A 23,504-nucleotide genomic window follows, 5' to 3' on the forward strand; every position below is an offset into this window, starting at 1 on the left:
ATGATTGGCTGCAGTGGTAACCGGATAAACATTTAAATATATGTTGTGACCTTTGGAGAAGTGGAACTAGAAAAGACAGTGCACTCCTCCCATCTCAGTCGTAACACTACATAAGCACCAACGTAAAGTACCTTGTACGGCCTCAGGATGTGCAAAAGCACTTTACTGCCAATAAGTACTTCTAGAAGTGTGATCACTGTTCTAATGTAGAGAAACACAGCAGCCAATTTACACACTGCAAGCTCTCGCAAACAACAATGTGATGATGCCCATCTGTTCTTCATGATGCTGGTTGAAGGATAAATATTGACACCTGGAAGAGCTCTCGGCTCTTCCAAATAGTGCAATGGGATCTTTTATGTTCATTTGAGAGGGAAGATAGGGCTTTGTTTTAACGTCTCATCTTCCATTGAGGCGGGATACTTGCTGTACTTAATATAAATGTTACTCTGCTTTGTCATTTAACAATTGTAAAAATAAATCTGTTTGGCCTCCTTTCACTGGATTGTTGATCAGTCCACCTTTCTGATGGTTGGGAAAGTTCATCTGTATAAGGTGTGAAGGCACAATATCTAGCTCATATAACATTTATTAGAATCCATGCATCATCCTATTGTATGATGAAACATTCGTCAGCAAGGGCAAACTCTTGGTCCGAAGGGACACGACATCGACTTAAAACAGAGACTGGTGATCGTGAATCCAAGACCATATCGGGAGCTGTTTTGAAATTTTTGAGGTATCAACAGATTTTTTTTAACTTGACAGTGTCAGCAAGAGAGAAGCAGAGACACATACAGTTAATCAGAATGCCTGTATTGTATTTCAAAACAGTTACTCTTTACATAAGATTTGTTTGTACAACCCGAGGCTGAGTATTCTGTGGCGAGTAACTCACCTCCTGACTCTACAAAGTCAACAAGGCACAAATCAAGAGTGCGATAGAATACACTCCACTTGCCTGGATGAGTGCAGCTCCAACAACACTCAGGAAGCTCAACATCATCCAGGACAAAGCAGCCCACTTGATTGGCACCCCATCCATCACCTTAAACATTCACTCCCTCCACTACCGGCACACAGTGGCAACAGTGTGTGCCATCGACAAGATGCATTGCAGCAACTCGCCAAGCCTCTTTTGGCAGCACCTTCCAAACTCTTAACTTCTACCACCTTGAAGGACAAGGGCATCAGGCATCTGCAGGTTCCCCTCCAAGCCACACACCATACTGCCTTGGAACTCTATCCTTCCCTGTCAGTGGGTCAAAAACCTGTAACTGTCTTCCTAACAGCACTTCGACACTCAGATCTGATGAAATAATTTTAAAAATGTTCTTTCTGTCTGCAAAGAACAAGGTCCTGTGTATTAATATATGTAGCTTCCAGTACATGCAAATGTGCCACACTGCGAGTCCTACTGACAATCTTAAATTAGTTGTCAGTGTAATTCTTAGCACACTGAGGATTATGTAGCAAATGTTGTCCAATCGCGGAATCATATCTAATGTTGGACACTGTTTTGAGTTTTGCAAGCATGGGCTAGTTGGGTACAGCTTGTACCTTACCCATTGCGAAAAGCGGAAGGGACATGTTGTTTGATGCGATCTGCCAGTCTTTGTAACGTACATATACCTAGCATCACACTGGCATTGAAATTCATATATAACATTACTTATTTGTGTGATAGGCAGGACATCTCTTTGGCTTTACAGCAGCATCCCGTTAGTGGTGAACACCACACGTGTTGCTGTTGCAATGCTTCGACTAATCAGAGTCAAGCTGCCTGGTTTAAATTCTCATACAGTATAAAGTTGCTGCTTTACCTTACATTGGTATTCTTGCGGATTATCCTGATGAGTGCAAGACGAAAAGCTTCGACAACATGTCTCTATTTTCAGCAATACTCAAGTTCTGTTTTTATTTCTTTTTCTCCACAGATTTCCAAATGAAATTCAGTCAGGTCTGCTTGAAGTCATCGCTCCCTCAGTGAACTACTACCCTGATTTCTCCCATCTGAAAGAAACCTTCGGTGATCCCAAAGAGCGGGTCAGGTAAATCCAGCTAAACCCAATGAATGAGTTTGTGCTGCCAACTACTGTACACTTGAGTACACAATTGGGAGAAAGATCTAATGGCATAAGTTTTTAATAAGGCAATACAATTGATTTATATCTGAAACCATTGGATGATGTTCAAATTCCACTCCTTAGTTATGTTTGGCTAATTAATTTTGAAATCCTTACGGGATGAAGAGTCCCAATGTGAGCCAAAGCCATTCTAACTCCCACAGTAGAAAATTTGCTTTAGCTAGTAATTGGTGTCTAGCATTGGTTTGACTTTTGGAGCACTGACCGAATGCAGGAAAGAAAAATAACTCTTGTTTATAGCGTGCATTCATGTGCTCAGGATGTCCCAAAGTACTTCATGGCCAATGAATTTTTATGAAGTGCAGCCAGTGTTTATTTGAAAAGACACAGCCAATTTGTGCACCACAGGGTCCTTCAAAAAAAGATAAATGACCAGTGTAGGGTTTTCTTTTAACTCTCTATTGTTACTGTTTAGGGTAGTCAGAGGCAAGATCAACCAAGGCTTTAAACTATTGAATGTTAAAACACAAGAGGTTTATTGATAGAGATAGATACAATTTTGAAGTCAGCAATGCAACTCAAGGTTCAGAATGGTCAAACCCTTCTGCTGTAGAAGACTGAGAGGTTAATGCTCCAGTGATAATACAAAGTATTTGCAGCACAGAAACAGACCATTCTGTGGAACTGGTCAATGCCAGTGTTTCTGCTCCATATGAGCCTCCTCCCACTGCCTTTCATCTAATCCTATCAACATGACCTTCTATTCCTTTCTCCCACATGTGCTTATCTACCTCCCCTTAAATGTATCTATGCTGTTGGCCTCAACTATTTTCTGTGGTAGAGCAAATTCCACATGCTCGCCACTCTCTGGATAAAGAAGTTTCTCCTGAATTCCCTATTACATTTATGGCCCTAGTTCTGCTCTAACCCATAGCTGGAAACAACATCTTTATTTCCACCCTATCAAACCCTTTCTTAAACTTGAAGACCTCTATTAGGCACCCTTCAATCTTTTATTTTTCTAGAGAAAAGAGCCCCAGGCATTATTCTTTGTGTTCTGGCCAGTTTTCTGAAATGTCACCTCAAATTTACGACAGTTGCTGATCTTGTACATTGTTGGTGCAAAAACTGGATTCCAGTAATTTTCCATTCTCTGTAAAAGTTTCCCACCGTTTTTAAGGCCTAGCTCCCCAGCTGTCTCATTTTTAACCTCGCCCCTTATCTCCACAAAACTTTCTCAGTTAGTCTTCAAAATATCTGCAGCAATACCTTTTGAACTTGGCCAACCTCCCTAGCAGGCTTTCTACACAGTAACAGTTCGGTATTCTATCCTTTGTTTATACATTTGAAGCAAATTCTACCCTTTGAGCAACCCAAGGTTTCTAGCCCATCCTTTTAGTTTTCTTTAAAACAGGTATAAAGGGTCCACGAATCCTTCGCCAGTTAATCTGTTTCTGATGGTGTTGGTTGATGGATAAATTTTCGTTGTGCAAAATTCCCTGCTTTTCTTTGAAATAGTGCCATATGATCATCTTTGTCCATCTGGAAGGGCAAATTGGGCCTCATTTTAACATCTCATCTAAATGACTGAACCTATGACGGTGCAGCACTCCCTCAATAATGCACTGGGAGTGTTAGCCTGGATTAAGGCTCAAATCTCTGGACTGGAGCTTGAACACATGACCTTCTAACTCAAGAGGCAGGAGTGCTACCCCTGAGCTATGGCTGACTTGAGCCAAACAGATTGATTACACTCCTGAGACATGTCTTCAACTCTATTTTGAAAGTAGTAGCATGGTCTTCAGTGGGCCATTATTCTTTGAAGTAAAAGAAAATAGTCTTCAGCCTGGATAAACTTCAAAACGTTTCTCCTATCCCTAATGTTACACTTTAAGTTTATCAAACTTGTCTTTGGCGTTTTTCTGACAGGATGCCTGATAGTCTTCAGAGAAATTTTTTTTCTATATTCTTTCATAGGCTGTGGGTGTCGCTGGCAAGGCCAGCATTTGTTGCACATCCCTAATTGCCCTTGATAAGTTTGTGGTGAGCTGCCTTCTTGAACCGCTGTAATCCATCTGGTGTGACTTTTCTGTAGTGGTTTGGTACAGCTAAGCCATTTCAGAGGGCAGTTAGAGTCAGCCACGTTGCTGTGGGTCTGGAGTCACATGCAGGCCAGTCCAGGTAAGGATGACAGATAGATTTCCTTCCCTAAAGGACATTAATGAACCAATTGTGTTTTTTACAGCAATCAATGATAGTTTTATGGCACCATTACTGAGATTAGCTTTCAATTCCAGATTTTAAAAAAATTAATTAAAAATAAATTCCACCAGCTGCCATGATGGGATTTAAATCCCTGTTTTGTGCCTGGGACTCTGGATGAATAGTCCAGTGACATTACCTCTAGGCCACCATCTTCCCCATATTAAATGCACTTGTAGAATTGGCTCTTCAGTCTCGAAATTGGCAGTATTTTTCTCTTGCAGGATTCATCGTGCATTGAAAAAGCATTCAGCTCATTTAATAATGGTTTCTGCCTTTCAGGTTTGAGAGGTTGCCGTTAACTTGTGCCTTGTAGCTTTGGTATTGTAAAGAGAAATGTTTATTGTCCAAAGAAAAAACATTCTTCATTCTTTTCTCCCCTCCTTTCCTTTGTATGTTGACTCATGCTGGGAAAAATTCCCACGTGTGCTGGCAGCCCTTAGTTACTTCATCCCATTGGCCTTTGTGTGTAGACTTGTATATGACAGGAACAGGCGAATGCCAGTCGGCCCCTCGAGCCTGTTCTGCCATTTAATTAGATCATGACTGATCTGTATCTTAACTCCACTAACCCTTTAATAATACCCTTGCCTAACAAAAATCTATCAATCTCAGTTTTCAATTGACCCATCCCGCCCCCCCCCCTTTGCCATCCTCTGCCTCAGCAGCTTTTTGGGGATGAGGATTCCAGATTTCTACTTGTGTGAAGAAGTGCTTCCTGACATCACCTCTGAAAGGCCTAGCTCTAATTTTAAGGTTGTGGCCCCTTGTTCTTCACTCCCCACCAGGTGAAATAGGTTCGAGAAAGAAAAATTATCAACTCCTTTAATCATCTTAATCATCTCAATTAGATCACCCCTTTAATCTTCTATATTCAAAATAATACAAGCCTAGTCATTGCATGCAAGTCATGCAAAGGTACCAGTTTGGCACACTTTCCAGCAGCGCATCACTAGCTAGCAATCAAGAACGTGGATCTTGGCCAGCATTTTCTTTTACTTCCCCATGTCCAATTGTGACCTGTACTGTCACTCAGCTGGGTTCAGCCAAGTATTCTATGGCTTAGCACCTCTGTGATAGAGCATTTACCCGTGTAACATTGGAAACAGTCCATTCAATAGAAGGGAAACGGAGCACAGGAGCTGGTCTGTCTTTCCGAGATCTTGACTGAATGCTGCGATGCTTTCCCCTCCTGCATCCTTTGGCTATTGTCAGTTCTCTACTCCATCATTAGTATCAGTCACATTCGCGCTCCCCTTAAGCGTGAAGTGGATCGAATGGTCTGCTGGGCTTTATATCTGGAGGGTTAGAGTACAAGTGGGTAGAAGTTATGCTACAGCTATACAAAATCTTAGTTAGACCACATCTGGAGTCTTGTCTTCAGTTTGGGGCACTATACCTTAGAAAGACCTTGGAGGGAGTGCAGTGTAGATTTACCAGAATTAGAATTAGAACATTACAGCGCAGTACAGGCCCTTCGGCCCTCGATGTTGCGCCGACCTGTGAAACCATCTGACCTACACTATTCCATTTTCATCCATATGTCTATCCAATGACCACTTAAATGCCCTTAAAGTTGGCGAATCTACTACTGCTGCAGGCAGGGCGTTCCACGCCCTTACTACTCTGAGTAAAGAAACTACCTTTAACATCTGTCCTATATCTATCACCCCTCAACTTGAAGCTATGTCCCCTCGTGTTTGCCATCACCATCCGAGGAAAAAGACGCTCACTATCCACCCTATCTAACCCTCTGATTATCTTGTATGTCTCTATTAAGTCACCTCTCCTCCTCCTTCTCTCCAACGAAAACAACCTCAAGTCCCTCAGCCTTTCCTCGTAAGACCTTCCCTCCATACCAGGCAACATCCTAGTAAATCTCCTCTGCACCCTTTCCATAGCTTCCACATCCTTCCTATAATGCGGTGACCAGAACTGCACGCAATACTCCAGGTGCGGTCTCACCAGAGTTTTGTACAGCTGCAGCATGACCTCGTGGCTCCGAAACTCGATCCCCCTACTAATAAAAGCCAACACACCATATGCCTTCTTAACAGCCCTATTAACCTGGGTAGCAACCTTCAGGGATTTATGCACCTGGACACCAAGATCTCTCTGTTCATCTACACTACCAAGAATCTTCCCATTAGCCCAGTACTCTGCATTCCTGTTACTCCTTCCAAAGTGAATCACCTCACACTTTTCCGCATTAAACTCCATTTGCCATCTCTCAGCCCAGCTCTGCAGCCTATCTATGTCCCTCTGTACCCTACAACATCCTTCGGCACTATCCACAACTCCACCGACCTTAGTGTCATCCGCAAATTTACTAACCCACCCTTCTACACCCTCTTCCAGGTCACTTATAAAAATGACAAACAGCAGTGGCCCCAAAACAGATCCTTGCGGTACACCACTAGTAACTAAACTCCAGGATGAACATTTGCCATCAACCACCACCCTCTGTCTTCTTTCAGCTAGCCAATTTCTGATCCAAAGCTCTAAATCACCTTCAACCCCATACTTCCGTATTTTCTGCAATAGCCTACCGTGGGGAACCTTATCAAACGCCTTACTGAAATCCATATACACCACATCCACTGCTTTACCCTCATCCACCTGTTTGGTCACCTTCTCGAAAAACTCAATAAGGTTTGTGAGGCACGACCTACCCGTCACAAAACCATGCTGACTATCTCTAATGAACTTATTCTTTTCAAGATGATTATAAATCCTGTCTCTTATAACCTTTTCCAACATTTTACCCACAACCGAAGTAAGGCTCACAGGTCTATAATTACCAGGGCTGTCTCTACTCCCCTTCTTGAACAAGGGGACAACATTTGCTATCCTCCAGTCTTCCGGCACTATTCCTGTCGACAATGACGACATAAAGATCAAGAACAAAGGCTCTGCAATCTCCTCCCTAGCTTCCCAGAGAATCCTAGGATAAATCCCATCTGGCCCAGGGGACTTGTCTATTTTCACACTTTCCAAAATTGATAACACCTCCTCCTTGTGAACCTCAATCCCATCTAGCCTAGTAGCCTGAATCTCAGTATTCTCCTCAACAACATTTTCTTTCTCTACTGTAAATACTGACGCAAAATATTCATTTAACGCTTCCCCTATCTCCTATGATTCCACACACAACTTCCCACTACTATCCTTGATTGGCCCTAATCTAACTCTAGTCATTCTTTTATTCCTGATATACCTATAGAAAGCCTTAGGGTTTTCCCTGATCCTATCCGCCAATGACTTCTCGTGTCCTCTCCTTGCTCTTCTTAGCTCTCCCTTTAGATCCTTCCTGGCTAGCTTGTAACTCTCAAGCGCCCTAACTGAGCCTTCACGTCTCATCCTAACATAAGCCGCCTTCTTCCTCTTGACAAGCGCTTCAACTTCTTTAGTAAACCACGGCTCCCTCGCTCGACAACTTCCTCCCTGCCTCACAGGTACATACTTATCAAGGACACGCAGTAGCTGCTCCTTGAATAAGCTCCACATTTCGATTGTTCCCATCCCCTGCAGTTTCCTTCCCTATCCTACGCATCCTAAATCTTGCCTAATCGCATCATAATTTCCTTTCCCCCAGCTATAATTTTTGCCCTGCGGTATATACCTGTCCCTGCCCATCGCTAAGGTAAACCTAACCGAATTGTGATCACTATCACCAAAGTGCTCACCTACATCTAAATCTAATGCCTGGCTGGGTTCATTTCCCAGTACCAAATCCAATATGGCATCGCCCCTGGTTGGCCTGTCTACATACTGTGTCAGAAAACCCTCTTGCACACACTGGACAAAAACTGACCCATCTAAAGTACTCGAACTATAGTATTTCCAGTCGATATTTGGAAAGTTAAAGTCCCCCATAACAACTACCCTGTTACTCTCGCCCCTGTCGAGAATCATCTTCGCTATCCTTTCCTCTACATCTCTGGAACTATTCGGAGGTCTATGAAAGACTCCCAACAGGGTAACCTCACCTCTCCTGTTTCTAACCTCGGCCCATACTACCTCAGTAGACGAGTCCTCAAACGTCCTTTCTGCCGCTGTAATACTTTCCTTGATTAACAATGCCACACCCCCCCCCTCTTTTACCATCTTCTCTGTTCTTACTGAAACATCTAAATCCCGGAACCTGTAACATCCATTCCTGCCCCTGCTCTACCCATGTCTCCGAAATGGCCACTACATCGAGATCCCAGGTACCAACCCATGCTGCAAGCTCACCCACCTTATTCCGGATGCTCCTGGCCTTGAAGTAGACACACTTTAAACCAGGTTCTTGCTTGCCAGTGCCCTCTTGCGTCCTTGTAACCATATCCCTGACCTCACTACTCTCAACATCCTGAAACCTAGATTCCAAGGGTTAAATTACTTGCAAGATTACACAAACTAGGGTGGTATTCCCTGGAAATTAGAAAGTTAAGGAGTGATTTGATCAAAGGTTTCAAGATATTAAGGGGAACAAATAGTGTAGATCGAATCTATTTTTTCTGGTTGGGGAGTCTAGGACTAGGCGACATAGCCTAACATTTAGGGCCAGTCCTTTCAGGAGTGAAATCAGGAAATACTTCTACATGCAAAAGGTGGTAGAAATTTGGAACACTCTTTGACAGCTGTTGTTGATCAGTTGTTACTTTTCAATTTGAGATTGATAGATTTTTGTTAACTGAAGATATTGAGGGATATGGGGCAAAGGCAGGTATATTGAGTTAGGTTACAGATCAGCCAAGATCTCATTGAATGACGTGTTGGGCCCAAGGGGCTAAATGGTCTACTCCTGTTTCATTTTTCCTAAAAGTATATGTATTCCTGACCCTACGTCCAAACATGGTCTTACAGAATTATTTTAGTTTAGCTAACAAATTTATGACCTTTATTTAATTTTGTTTATGATTAAAACTGTTTTATACTCAAGACCAGGCTTTGTCACTGAGATCCACAACTATGAGGTCTTTCTCTTAAAAACTGATTGTTCTAAGTCAGGAAAGAAACAAACCAGGAGGAGGTGATTTTGCACTGGGCAGACTGTCAGATGTAATTGCCATTGTTCTAATGAGGTCAGTATAATAATTACATCCAAATCATGAAGGTATTGATAGTTGCCACCTTCACAGTCTCCAATGGGATACTGCTAGCACAAGTATTCATTGCATTTTCCTTTCTTGAATTAGAATTTGGTGTGCTGTACTTCTCATCATTGTAATCAAATCACTCCATGGTCTTGTCGCCCTGTCCCCCCAACCCCGACAATCTCTGTAACCTCCTCCGACCCTAGAACCCTCCGAGAGCTCTGCACTCCTCCACTTCTGACCTCTTTTTATCATCCCAAGTTTTCATTGCTGCACCTTTGGCAGCCATGACTTCAGCCCAGGCTCTGGAATTCCTTCCCAAACCTCTCTACCCCTTTCTCCACCTTTAAGATGGACCTTAAAATCCATATCTTTGAACAAGCTTTTAGTCACCTGTACTAATATCGCCTTATGTGATTTCAATGTCAAATTTTGTTTAATTGCTGCTGTGAAAAGACTTGGGATGAGAAGTAACCTGGCAGAAGGTTTAAGCAGCTTTTTCTAACGCCTCAAAAATGGTGCTGGTCAAGAAGACTTGTCAAAAATGAAGGTCCAGAAAGAGCTGTTTTTTGTCATTCAAAATTATCATTACTTGGCACTTGCGTATGGTATAAATGTTACCTGCCAGATGTCAGCCCAAGCCTTGATGTCATGCAAAGTGGATTGGTCCTTGGGGACCCAACTGTGGAGCCAGAGTGGGTCTGTACTTCGAGACTGCATGGTGTGAATTAACCCACAGCGTCAGTTTTTGTCCGATTACACCTCTGCTAAGTGTTGTTGACCAAGCTGTGTAAATGAGTGTTATTGTAATTGAGTTGCTTCGTTAACGAAGCAGACATGAATGGAATTGTGCAGTAGCTATTGGATAGCTTTTTGCAAAATATTTCAAAACCATTCTCTGCTATTGAAATCCGTAGTCTCACTCAGTTACTCTAGGTCGGGATCACCAGAAGAGAGAATGCATATCTCAGTATGAAGAGAAAGACATGAATTTATTCTTTTCATTTCAGATGGAGAACAAAGCAAAACCTGGATTATTGCTTTTTAATGATGTACGCTCAATTGAAGGGCACCTATTATGTACAGGTAAGGGAGCTTGTACTCACTCATTGTATGTAACTCCTGCTTTAGAGAAAGCTCTTGTAGTTGGACAATAATTTGTATTGATCAGAGAAAAGCAGGAAACTGTCCTCGAGCCTCAAGTCGCAGCTGGTTTATAGTTCTGAGGAGACTTTTGGTCAATTAAGTATTGATTTGTGCATTGAAAAAGTTTCAGGCAGCAATTAGGTCGTTGCCCTGAGTTGTTAAAGTCATAACATTGTTTTTGACAAGCATTTAGCAAGACCATAATGTTGTATTACATACAAAGAACATTATCTTCAAGTGCTAGTGATTCTGATAGTAGAATTTTAGGAATGTGATTCTGTATATGCCAGGAAAATCTTTTCAAAATATTTCAAAAGTCCATTCCTACATTTCAACGTGATAGCAATCATAGAATAATGCAGCACAAAGGGAGGCCATTCGATCCATCATGTCTGTGCCAGCTCTTTGAAAGAGCTTTCTAATTAGTCCCAGTTCCCTGCTTTTACCCCATAGCTCTGCAGATTTTTCCAATTCAATTTCCTTTTGAATGTTACTGTTGAATCTGCTTCCACCACCCTTTCAGGCAGTGCATTCCTGATTAACATAAGTCATTTGGTTCTTTTGCCAGTATTATTTGCAGATATTTTAGCAATGTGGTTGACTTTTAACTGCCCTCTGAAATGGCCGAGCAAGCCACTTAGTTGTATTCAAAAAGGCAGCTCAGCATTGTCTTCTGAAGGACAATTAGGGATGGACAATAAATGCTGGTATTTCCACCAGAATCAACATCCATGAACGAATTGAGAAAGAAACTTTGTCATATCCTTCTGTAGTTTGAAGAACTGGCTGAAAAATTGGGCTTTGTTTTTTGTTCACACACAGAAGCAGCTAGCTATCTGGTGACTTATTTTGTCTATATTCCTAACATTTTTACATAAATTTGACAGCACAGAAATAGGCCAGTGTTTATGCTCTAAACAAACCACCCTCCAATAATGAAGGTGTGTAAGAAGGGTGCTACAATTGTCATGGGTGATTTTTAATCTGTATATTGACTGGACAAATCAGATTGGCAGAGGTAACACGGAAGACGAATTTGTAGAGTGCATCAGGGATTGATACTTGGAGCAATATGTTGCAAAACCTACCCGGGAACAGGCTATTTTAGATCTAGTAATGTATAAGGAAGTAGGATTAATAAAAGATATTGTAGTTAAGGATCCTCTAGGGGGTAGTGATCACAACATGGTAGAATTTCAAATTCAGTTTGAGGGCGAGCAACTCTGGTCTCAAACCAGTGTCCTCAACTTAAACAAGGGCAATTACAGAGGTATGACGAAAGAGTTGTCTAAAGCGGGCTGGGAAAATAGACTAAGGGGAAGGTCAGTAGATGAGCAGTGGCAGACATTTAAGCAGATATTTCATAAAGCTCAGCAAAAATTTATCCCAGTCAAAAAGGACTCGATGAGAAGGATGAACCACCCGTGGTTAAACAAGGCGGTCAAGGAGAGTATCCAATCAAAAACTAAGGCAGACAGAGCGGTGAAAACTTGTGAAAACAGAGGATTGGCAATTTTTTAGGAACCAGCAGCAGATGACTGAAAAGCTAATAAAGAGGGAGAAAATTGATTATGAAAGTAAAATGGCAAGAAACAGCAAGAGCTTCTGCAGGTATATAAAAAGAGAGTAGCTAAAGTGAGTGTGGGACCCTTGGAGGATGCGACTGGAGAATTGATAACGGGGAACAGGGAAATGGCAGACAATTTAAACCAATATTTTACATTGGTCTTCACGGTGGAGGACACTATAAACATCCCACAAATATCAGATAAGCAAGGAGCTAATGGGAGGAAAGATCTTGTAACATTCTCTATCACGAGGGACAAAGTATTTGACAAACTAATGGGACTAAAGGCAGACAGGTCGCCAGGACCTGATGGCCTGCATCCAAGGGTTTTAAAGGAAGTGGCTGCAGAGACAGTGGAGGCATTGGTCGAAATATTCCAGAACTCACTGGATTCTGGGAGGGTCCCAGCGGATTGGAAAACCGTTAATGTGACGCCCCTGCTTAAGAAGGGAGGGAGACAAAAAGCAGAAAACTATAGGCCAGTCAGCCTAACATCGGTCGTTAGGAAAATGCTAGAGTACATTATTAAGGAAGAAATAGGGCATTTAGAAAAGCTTAACGCAATCAAACAGAGTCAACATGGTTTTGTGAAAGGGAAATCATGTTTGAAAAATTTGCTAGAGTTCTTTGAGGATATAACAACAAGTAGAGTTGATAAAGGGGAACCGCTGGACGTAGTGTATTTGGATTTCCAGAAGGTGCCACATAAAAGATTATTGCACAAGATAGGAGCTCACGGTATTGGGGGTAATGTATTAGCATGGATTGAGGATTAGTTAACTCTTTTTTTTCAGGTTGGAAAGGTGTGTCTAGTGGAGTGCCACAAGGATCAGTCCTAGGGCCTCAATTATTTACTATCTATATTAATGACTTGGAGGAGGGGCAGAGTGTAATATATCCAAATCTGTTGCTGATACAAAAATAGTTGGGAGGGCATGTTCTGATGAGGACATAAGGAATCTGCAAGGGGATATAGATAGGTTGAGTGTGTGGGCAAAAACTTGGCAGATGGAGTTTAATGTAGGAAAGTGAGAGATCATGCACTTTGGTAGGAAGAATCAAAAGGCAGACTATTTAAATTGAGAGAGACTTCAAAACAGTGCAGCACAGAGGAATCTGGGTGTTCTTGTGCATGAAGCAATAAAGGTTAGCATGCAGGTGCAGCAAGTAATTAAGAAGGCAAATAGAACTTGAGCCTTTATTGCTAGTGGGTTGGAGTTTAAAAATAGGGAAGTCTTGTTACAACTGTACAAGGTGTTGGTGAGTACTGTGTACAGTTTTGGTCCCCGTATTTAAGAAAGGATATACTGGCATTGGAGGCAGTTCAAAAGAGATTCACTAGGCTGATTCCTGGGATGAAGGAGTTGACTTATCAAGAACGGCTAAACAGGTTAGGCCTTTATTCATTATAGTTTAGAAGAATGAGGGGTGATCTTATTGAAATGTACAAGATTCTGAGGGGGCTTGACAGGGTAGATGTTGAGAAGATGTTTCCATTAGTGGGGGAATCTCGAACTAGGGGACAAAGTTACAGAATAAGGGGACACTCATTTAAAACTGAGATGCGAAGGCACTTCTTCTCTGAGGGTCGTGAATGTCTGGAATTCTCTACCCCAGAGAGTTGTGGAGGCTAATCACTGTATTTAAAGAGGAGGTAGATGGATTTGTGAAATATTGTGGAGTTGAGGGTTACGAGGAGCTGGCATGAAAGAGGAGTTGAGGTCTGGGGCAGATCAGCCATGATCTTGTTGAATGGCGAGGCAGGTTTGAGGGGCCGAATGGCCTGCCCCTACTTCTTACGTTATGTTCTTGTGTTTACTGCATCTCGCCCTATCATTTTTTTTTTTAATTTTTAAACTGATTTTTTTTTTTCTTCCCGTCAATATTTTGTAAAGTCCCGAGAAACATCACCCCCTAAGCTTTCTAACTACAAAAGATTTCTCGAGAACATGCTGGTAACCAAGAACCTTCAGAGGAAATTCACAGATACTCCACAAGATCACCAAACTGTTATACTGAAAGCTTTGGTCTGGACATCTGACTTAGATATTAATATTTGCTTTGATTCTTGCTACGACAATATGAAAGATGAAGACCACCTGATAGGTAGCTTTTCTTAAAATACAAAATCTGCCCCCACTCATTTCCATTTTTTTAACCATTCTCACCTTGCTTATCTTTCCTTTTTTAAAAAAAAAACAAATACCCCTCTCCCTCCATAACTCATCTGAGTGACTGTTCCCTCTACTCGTCTTTCAGTAGAAATTTTGATAAATATTTGGAGCAGAGTACGACACAGGGTCATGGAGAGAGTGGGCCAGTGGGATACATTTTGAATTGCTCTAGCACAGACAATGATGGGCTGAATGGCACCCTTTTGTGTTGCAAACTTCATTGTGATCACCTAAAGCAATGTATGAAAAAGCAAGTTTATAATCGGCGTCTTCAGTTTAATTTGTTTTCAATGGGAACAACACCAGAAAGAGTCTAATAAACCATATGGTATTTTTCCAGCTGCTCAGTGGCTCTTCTTGTTCAACATACAATGTTTGACCACATATGATTGAGTTTTTATTTCAGTCTGTGAGCAAATCAGATTACACACACACACACACAATGAATTACATATAGTTTTACATTTGGCCCAATTGGTCTAAGCCAACAGATTTGTTTAAAAAAAAATTTTGAAATCTTGTTAATGTCTTCAGTGTTTTGCTGCTTTAGCCTGCAGCGTATAAAAGCTGTTAACCAACATAGTTTATTCAAAGTTATTAACTGAAGTATGAGTTTCTGTTTCCTTTTCACATTTAGTTGGAAGATGATATCGTGGTGAGACCCAACTATTTAAGCACAATGAAGAATTTTGCACTGCAGCAGCCATCTGAAGAGTGGATGATCCTGGAATTTTCCCAGCTGGGATTTATTGGTAAGCATCAGGAGGATTAGGTATCAAGACCAATAATTTAATAGATTGTCTCATCTCCCTAAATTTTCTATTCCTCCTACAAGCCCAAGTTGAGCATGGCCTTCACACAATGCCTGATCTACTGCGTGTAATGTATTTTGTATCTTGGAGGTGCCTAGCACTAAAAGTAAGACTTTGGGTTAAACTTTCATAGGGGCATAAGAAATGGGAGCAGGAATAGTCCATAAGGCCCCTGAAGCTTGCTGTGCTACTCAATAAGATCATGGCTGAACTTCTACATATACTCCGCTTTCCCACCCTATCCTCATATCCTTTGATTCCCTTTGTGTCCAAATATCTGTTGATCTCAATCTTGAATATACTCATTTGCTGAGCATCCACAGCCATCGGGAGTGGAGAGTTCTAAAGATTCACAAACCTCTGAGTGAAAAAGTTTCTCCTTAGTCTTCAAGATCAGAGCCTTTTAGCACTGTGATCCCTAGTTCTAAACTCTCCAGCCGAGGTGTTATCAGAATACGTTGGAGCATAAATGTCAAGAAACACATCTTGTTAATAAAAACAGAAAATGCTGGAAATACGCAGCAGGTCTGGCAGCATCTGTGGAGAGAAAAGCAGAGTTAACGTTTCAGGTCTGTGACCTTTCATCGGATGTTCTGAAACGCTGCAGTCCTTGGGGTGTAGGTACACCAACAGTGCTGTTAGGAAGGGAGTTCCAGGATTTTCACCCAGCAACAGTGAAGGAACGACGATATAATTCCAAGTCAGGATGGTGTGTGGCTTGGAGGGGAACTTGCAGGTGGTGGTGTTCCCATGCACCTGCTGTCCTTGTCCTTCAAGGTGATTGAGGTCGCAGGTTTGGAAGGTGCTGTTGAAGGAGCCTCGGTGAATTGCTGCAGTGCATCTTGTAGATGGTACACACTGCTGCCACTATGCATCAGTGGTGAAGGGAGTGAATGTTGAAGATGGTTGATGGGGCACTAATCAAGCAGCTGCTTTGTCCTGGATGGTGTTGAGCTTCTTGAGTGTTGGAGCTACACCCATGCAGGCAAGTGGAGAGTATTCCATCACACTCCTGACTTGTAGATGGTGGACAGGCATTGGGAAGTCAGGAGGTGAGTTACTCACCGTAGAATTCCCAGCCTCTGACCTGCTCTTGTAGCCACAGCATTTATGTGGCTGGTCCAGTTCAGTCTCTGGTCAATGGTAACCTGCAGGATGTTGATGGTGGGTAATTCAATGATGGTAATGCCATTGAACATCAAAGGGAGATGATAAGATTCTCTCTTGTTGGAGATGGTCATTGCCTGGCACTTGTGTGGCATGACCGTTACTTGTCCAGGTCTTGCTGGATCTGAACATGGCTGCTTCAGTGTCTGAGGAGTCGCGAATGGTGCTGAACATTGTGCAATCATCAGTGAACATCTTCACTTCTGACCTTATGATGGAGAGAAGGTCATTGATGAAGCAGGTGAAGGTGGTTGGGTCTAGGACACTACCTGATCAACTCCTGCAGTGATGTCCTGGGACTGAGGTAATTGACCTCCAACAACCACAACCATCTTCCTTTGTGCTAGGTATGACTCCAACCAGCAGAGAGTTTTCCCCCTGATTCCCAGTGACTTCAGTTTTGCTAGGGCTCCTTGATGCCATATTGGATCAAATGCTGCCTTGATGTCAAGGGCAGTCACTCTGACCTCACCACCTGGAGTTCAGCTGTTTTGTTCCAGTCTGGATTAAGGCTGTAATAAGGTCAGGAGCTGAGTTGCCCTGGTGGAACCCAAACTGAGCGTCAGTGAGCAGGTTACTGCTGAGCAAGTGCCGCTTGATAGCACTGTCAACGACCCCTTCCATCACTTTGCTGATGACCGGGAGTAGACTGATGGGGTAGTAATTGGCCGGGTTGGATTTGTCTTGCTTTTTGTGGACTGGACTCACCTGGGCAATTTTCCACATTGCCGGGTAGATGTCAGTGTTATAGCTGTACTGGAACAGCTTGGCTAGGGTTGTGGCTAGTTCTGGAGCACAAATCTTCAGTACTGTTGCTGGAATGTTGCCGGGGTCCATAGGCTTTGCAGTATCCAGTGCCTTTAGCCGTTTCTTGATATTATGCGGAGTGAATTGGATTGACTGAAGACTGGCATCTGTGATGCTGGGGTCCTCGGGAGGAGGCTGAGATAGATCTCTGCACTTCTGGCTGAATTTGTTGCAAATGCTTCCGTGTTATCTTTTGCACTGATGTGCTGGACTCCCCCATCATTGAGGATGGGGATATTTGTGGAGCCTCCTCCTCCAGTTAGTTTAATTGTCCACCACCATTCATGACTGGATGTGGCAGGAATGCAGAGCTTAGATATAATCGGTTAGTTGTAGGATCGCTAAGTCCTGTCTATTGCATATGACTTCTGCTGTTTGGAAGTATAAACTTTGGTGCTGTACAGTTTGCTGGTCAATATTTATCCCTCAACCAACATCAGCGAAGCAGATTATCTGGTCATTTTCACATTGGTGTTTGTGGGAGCTTGCTGTGCCCAAATTTGCTGACAAACATTACAACAGTGACTACATTTCAAAATTACTTAATTGGCTCTAAAGCACTTTGGACATACTGAAGTCATGAAAGGCACTATATAGATGCACATTCTTTCTTTTTTTCTCGTGCTATTAAACTCCACAGTCATTTTGCAGTGAAATTCTGTGTTTATTGCATGGGCTTCTGAAATTTGTTTGGGTTTTTGTGGTTGTTTTGGGAATCACAATTCCATCAGGTTCCAGTTAGGTTGGTTGAATGAGTCAATTTTGTTTTATTACATAGGATTATGAGATCTTCCAGGATTTTTGCCGGTCCTTTGGGAATATCATTCTACGATTCCATCTATTCTCCATGGAAACCACAAGCTGGTAGACTTGATTATAGTCTGGCACTAGTACTTTCAAAAAAAAAATACATATATATATAATTTTGGATGAGGATTAGAGTGAGTGTTTAGATAGATGGAAAATGCTGGCAGAACATATTTTTGTTCCAACTGATGGGGCGAAGCTCGTAATCCTAGCACAAACTCTGACTAGGTTCCTTGCTGAGACTACTCCAGTGTCACTGTTTAAGGAAATCTGAAAATGAAAATGCTGTCGGGAAGGTATAATGAGATTTGGTTCTTGTCAGTTAGCTCTCAAGATCCGTCTGATTATCAGTTTTTCTCCATGCCAGGCTGTGCCAAATTCAGCATGCTGTGGTATGGTTGCAATTGGCAAAATAAGGGACCTAAAATAAAAAGGGAAGAATGTTCTGAGGTGCTTGCTGAAGATGTTTTCATTCAGTTAGAGGATATGCTGATACAGAGCAGCTATGATCTCATTGGCAGAATAGGCTGGTGGCCTGACAGTTCTGAAGGTTCAGTATGTTTCTTGGGGGGTGGGTGCTGGTGGAGCATTTAGTTGTGATATCTGAACAAGAAAATTCAGTTGTCTGTTGTTTTTATAAAGGCCATTTTTTGCCAACTCACGCCAAGTCTTTTCAAATAGAAAATTCGGCGATCAGCTCGCCTAAGCCCTGTCCTCATCCTGTATTTGGGCAGATATGCTGCCACTGTCCCTAAAGAGTTAAAGAATAAGTGGTGATTAAGCTGTGTTTCTGTGAAATGAACCACACTGATGTTCCTCCAGTATTTCTGGAATTGGTTGAACTATTCTAAATGTCTTATAGCTGGTAAACTATTACGTTAATGAGATAAATAACTAGAAGCGAGAAGCCTTTAACATCAGGTTGAGGTTGTTTTGATGCTACACTGTGTTTGTGAAGCATTTCTACATTTTCCAAATGGTTTTACCCTAAGTACAGTCAATAAAAAGTGTGGAACGTATTTAATATTTGGGTTATTGAAAAATCTATTGATTATATGATTGAATAATTGTTTGTTCAGATTCCTGATTAATCCATCATAGAAATGGTAGCACTCTTGTTTAGTGTGCAGTTGTTCTACAGGCTAGAGTGCTCATGTCTTTCTGATTTAAATCCCATTTTCTTTTGATTGTATTTTTCATCCCATATACTTGCTATCTGCCCAACTAGCAATAATGGCAATGGTTTTCTGGAGTAAAGGATCTAAATTAAATATAATGTGTGTGCGCTGTGTCCAAATTGGCATCATGGCCCGTATTGGGAACCTTGTCTGTTTGTAACGTGTTGCTACACCCAGAGTAACAACAACAATTTGCCTTTATATAGCACCTTTAACACAGAAAACCATCCGAAGATACTTCACAGCAGCGTTAATCAGACAAAATTGCCACCAAACCACATGAACTTTCAGAACAGGTGACCAAAAACTTGGTCAAAGAGGCAGGTTTTAAGGAATGGCTTGAAAAAAGCGAGAGGCGGAAGTGTTCAAAATCATTCAGCACAGAAGGCAGCTATTTGGCCCACCATGCCTGTGAATAGCTCTTTGAAAGAGTCCCACTTCCCTGCTCTTTCCACATCGCCCTGTAAATTATTCCTTTTTTAAAGTAGATATCCAATTCTCTTTTGTAAGTTACTATCAGCTCTGCTTCCGCTACCCTTTCAGGCAGTGCCTTCCATGTCATCATAACTCGCAGCATAATGAAAGATTTCTCACCTTCCCTGTAGTTCTGTTGTTAATTACCTTCAATTTGTGTCCTCTTGATACCGACTCACCTGCCACTGGAAACAATTCCTCTCTGTATTCTATCAAAGTGTCAGCTGTGACTCAGTTGGTAGCACTATCGCCTCTGAGCCAAAAGGTTTTGGGTTCAAGGCCTGTTCCAGGACTTGAATGCAAAACTTTTTTTAGAAAGCTGGCACTCCAGTATTGCACAGTCAGAGGTCCTGTCTCTTCAGATGAAATGTTAAACCGAGGCCCCATCTGCCCTCATAGGTTGAGGTAAAAGATCTAACGGCACAATTTTCAAGAAGGGTAAGGGAGTTATCCCCCGTATTCTGGCCTGTATTTAATCCTCAATAAACATCACAAAAACAGCTTATCTGGTCGTTGTCACATTGCTGTTTGTGGGAGCTTGATGTGTGCTAATTGGCTGCCACATTTCCTACATTACAACAGTAACTACGCTTCAAAAGTACTTCATCGGCTGTAAAGACCCTTTGAGACATCCTGTGGTTGTGAAAGACATATTCATTTCAAAACCCCTCATAATATTGATCTCCCTGCCTGCGCGGGTGATGGAAGCAGAGACGATTCATGATTTCAAGAGAAAATTGGATGAGCACTTGAAAGAAATAAACTTGCAGGGCTACGGGGATAGGGTCGAGTAATGGCATTGACTGGATTGCTCTACAGAGAGCCAACATGGGCTCTGTGGCCGATGAGACCCGTTCTGTGCCATAATTGCTCTATGACTTCTATTAAATCTCCCCTTAACCTCCTTTCCTTTAAGAACAAACCCAACATCTCTCGTTTCTGCACTTGCAAAATCCCAACTGGCTAGCCTTTAGCCCTCTGTTTGCCACAATATTTTTGGAGCTACTGATCTGCTCAATGGCACTCTCACTTCGACCCTTGTCCCCAGTAAAACCATTATTCTCTCTCATGCTGGTCATCCTACCCTGGTACAGCCCTCATCTCCAATATCTTATGCCCAAAGGATGCAGACTTGAAAGGATATGACAGAGAATTGGTTTAGTCATCCACTGCCAGATCCGGCTGGACCATATAAAACATCATCAGGTCCTGCTCTTGTCTGCTAAAACTGCTCACTATTCCAGGATCATCCTGAAATGCAAAGATTTAACTCTAGCTTTTCTCTATTGCAAACTGTCTTCTTAAACCCCTCTCCCCTGTCCCCTCCAACAACAAGTGCAAGGAGCTCATGGACTTCTTTGTCACTAAGATCGAGACCATCTGATTAGCTGCCTGTGCTAGGTCCCTCCTTTCCACTAGCCCACCTGGCCAAACCTCCACTAATGCTCCCTCTTCCCTAACCCAGAAGTTGCATCTTTCTCTAGTTTCTCTCCTATCTCCCCTCATGTCCTCTCTGAGCTCATCTTGTCCATGAAACCCACCTCCTGCTCCCTTGAACCTATTCCCTGTGAACTGCTGACCACCCAACTTGCCTTCCTGGTCTCCAGGTTAGCCGATATTGTTAATGGTCCTCTCTCTTCCGGTGTTATCCCTTTCTCCTTTCAAACTGCCATCATCACCACCAGCCTCAAAAAATAAAACTCTTGGCCCCACCGTTCTTGCAAACAGCCATCCCATCTACAAACTTCCTTTCTTGTCCAAAGTTCTTGAAAGTGCTGGCACCTTCCAAATCAGTGCTCATCTTTCCCAGAACTCCATGTTTGAATCCCTCGAATCAGACATGTCAGCCATGTCTTAACTCACACCATGTCCCATTCCCCTATCACCCATGTGCTCGCTGACCTACATTGGCTCCTGGTTTAGCAATTTCTTGATTTTAAAATTCCCATCCTTGTTTTCAAGCTCCTCCACAGCCTCTTGCCTTCCTATCTCTGTAACCTCCTCCAGCACCACAACCCTCTCAGATATCTGCGCTGCTCTAATTCTGGCCTCTTCAGCATCCCCGGTGGCGTGCCTTCAGTTGCCTAGGCCCAAAGCTCTGGAATAGCCTCCCGAAGCCTCTGTGCCTCTCCACCTCACTTTCCTCCTTTAAGACTCCCCTTAAAACCTACCTCTTTGACCAAGCTTTTGGTCATCTGACCTAATATCTCCTTACGTGGCTTGATGTCATATTTTGATTTATAATGCTTTTGTGAAGCGCTTTGGGACTTTTTTTAACATTAAAGGCGCTAAATAAATAAGTAGTTGTTTTCTCCAGGTGAGCAATGTGTCTAGGGGTCTCTTGCTGGCTTCACCTAGTCTTATGCCTGTGCTGGGACGAGGGAGCAGTACCCCAGGACATGCGCGATGCCAACATCATCACCCTCTATAAAAACAAAGGTGACCGCGGTGACTGCAACAACTACCGTGGAATCTCCCTGCTCAGCATAGTGGGGAAAGTCTTTGCTCGAGTCGCTCTGAACAGGCTCCAGAAGCTGGCCGAGCGCGTCTACCCTGAGGCACAGTGTGGCTTTCGTGCAGAGAGATCGACTATTGACATGCTGTTCTCCCTTCGTCAGATACAGGAGAAATGCCGTGAACAACAGATGCCCCTCTACATTGCTTTCATTGATCTCACCAAAGCCTTTGACCTCGTCAGCAGACGTGGTCTCTTCAGACTACTAGAAAAGATCGGATGTCCACCAAAGCTACTAAGTATCATCACCTCATTCCATGACAATATGAAAGGCACAATTCAACATGGTGGCTCCTCATCAGAGCCCTTTCCTATCCTGAGTGGTGTGAAACAGGGCTGTGTTCTCGCACCCACACTTTTTGGGATTTTCTTCTCCCTGCTGCTTTCACATGCGTTCAAATCCTCTGAAGAAGGAATTTTCCTCCACACAAGATCAGGGGGCAGGTTGTTCAACCTTGCCCGTCTAAGAGCGAAGTCCAAAGTACGGAAAGTCCTCATCAGAGAACTCCTCTTTGCTGACGATGCTGCTTTAACATCTCACACTGAAGAATGCCTGCAGAGTCTCATCGACAGGTTTGCGTCTGCCTGCAATGAATTTGGCCTAACCATCAGCCTCAAGAAAACGAACATCATGGGGCAGGATGTCAGAAATGCTCCATCCATCAATATTGGCGACCACGCTCTGGAAGTGGTTCAAGAGTTCACCTACCTAGGCTCAACTATCACCAGTAACCTGTCTCTAGATGCAGAAATCAACAAGCGCATGGGTAAGGCTTCCACTGCTATGTCCAGACTGGCCAAGAGAGTGTGGGAAAATGGCGCACTGACACGGAACACAAAAGTCCGAGTGTATCAGGCCTGTGTCCTCAGTACCTTGCTCTACGGCAGCGAGGCCTGGACAACGTATGCCAGCCAAGAGCGACGTCTCAATTCATTCCATCTTCGCTGCCTTCGGAGAATACTTGGCATCAGGTGGCAGGACTATATCTCCAACACAGAAGTCCTTGAAGCGGCCAACATCCCCAGCTTATACACACTACTGAGTCAGCGGCGCTTGAGATGGCTTGGCCATGTGAGCCGCATGGAAGATGGCAGGATCCCCAAAGACACATTGTACAGCGAGCTCGCCACTGGTATCAGACCCACCGGCCGTCCATGTCTCCGTTATAAAGACGTCTGCAAACGCGACATGAAATCGTGTGACATTGATCACAAGTCGTGGGAGTCAGTTGCCAGCATTCGCCAGAGCTGGCGGGCAGCCATAAAGACAGGGCTAAATTGTGGCGAGTCGAAGAGACTTAGTAGTTGGCAGGAAAAAAGACAGAGGCGCAAGGGGAGAGCCAACTGTGCAACAGCCCCAACAAACAAATTTCTCTGCAGCACCTGTGGAAGAGCCTGTCACTCCAGAATTGGCCTTTATAGCCACT

General features: G+C 43.0%; 1 protein-coding gene across 1 annotated transcript in view; it reads left to right on the top strand.

Annotated features, from left to right (window-relative positions):
- Window positions 1–620: 620 nt before the first annotated feature.
- mgat4b (alpha-1,3-mannosyl-glycoprotein 4-beta-N-acetylglucosaminyltransferase B) overlaps window positions 621–23,504 on the top strand; it is an 88,984-nt gene continuing 66,100 nt past the window's right edge. Inside the window, exons 1-5 of the mRNA XM_068043107.1 lie at window positions 621–739; window positions 835–936; window positions 1,938–2,051; window positions 10,441–10,516; window positions 14,955–15,069. Of these exons, the coding sequence (XP_067899208.1) occupies window positions 621–739; window positions 835–936; window positions 1,938–2,051; window positions 10,441–10,516; window positions 14,955–15,069 (526 nt within the window). The remainder of the gene's footprint in view (window positions 740–834; window positions 937–1,937; window positions 2,052–10,440; window positions 10,517–14,954; window positions 15,070–23,504) is intronic.

This window comes from Heterodontus francisci, chromosome 12, assembly GCF_036365525.1.
Source record: "Heterodontus francisci isolate sHetFra1 chromosome 12, sHetFra1.hap1, whole genome shotgun sequence".
NCBI classification, from domain to species: domain Eukaryota; kingdom Metazoa; phylum Chordata; class Chondrichthyes; order Heterodontiformes; family Heterodontidae; genus Heterodontus; species Heterodontus francisci.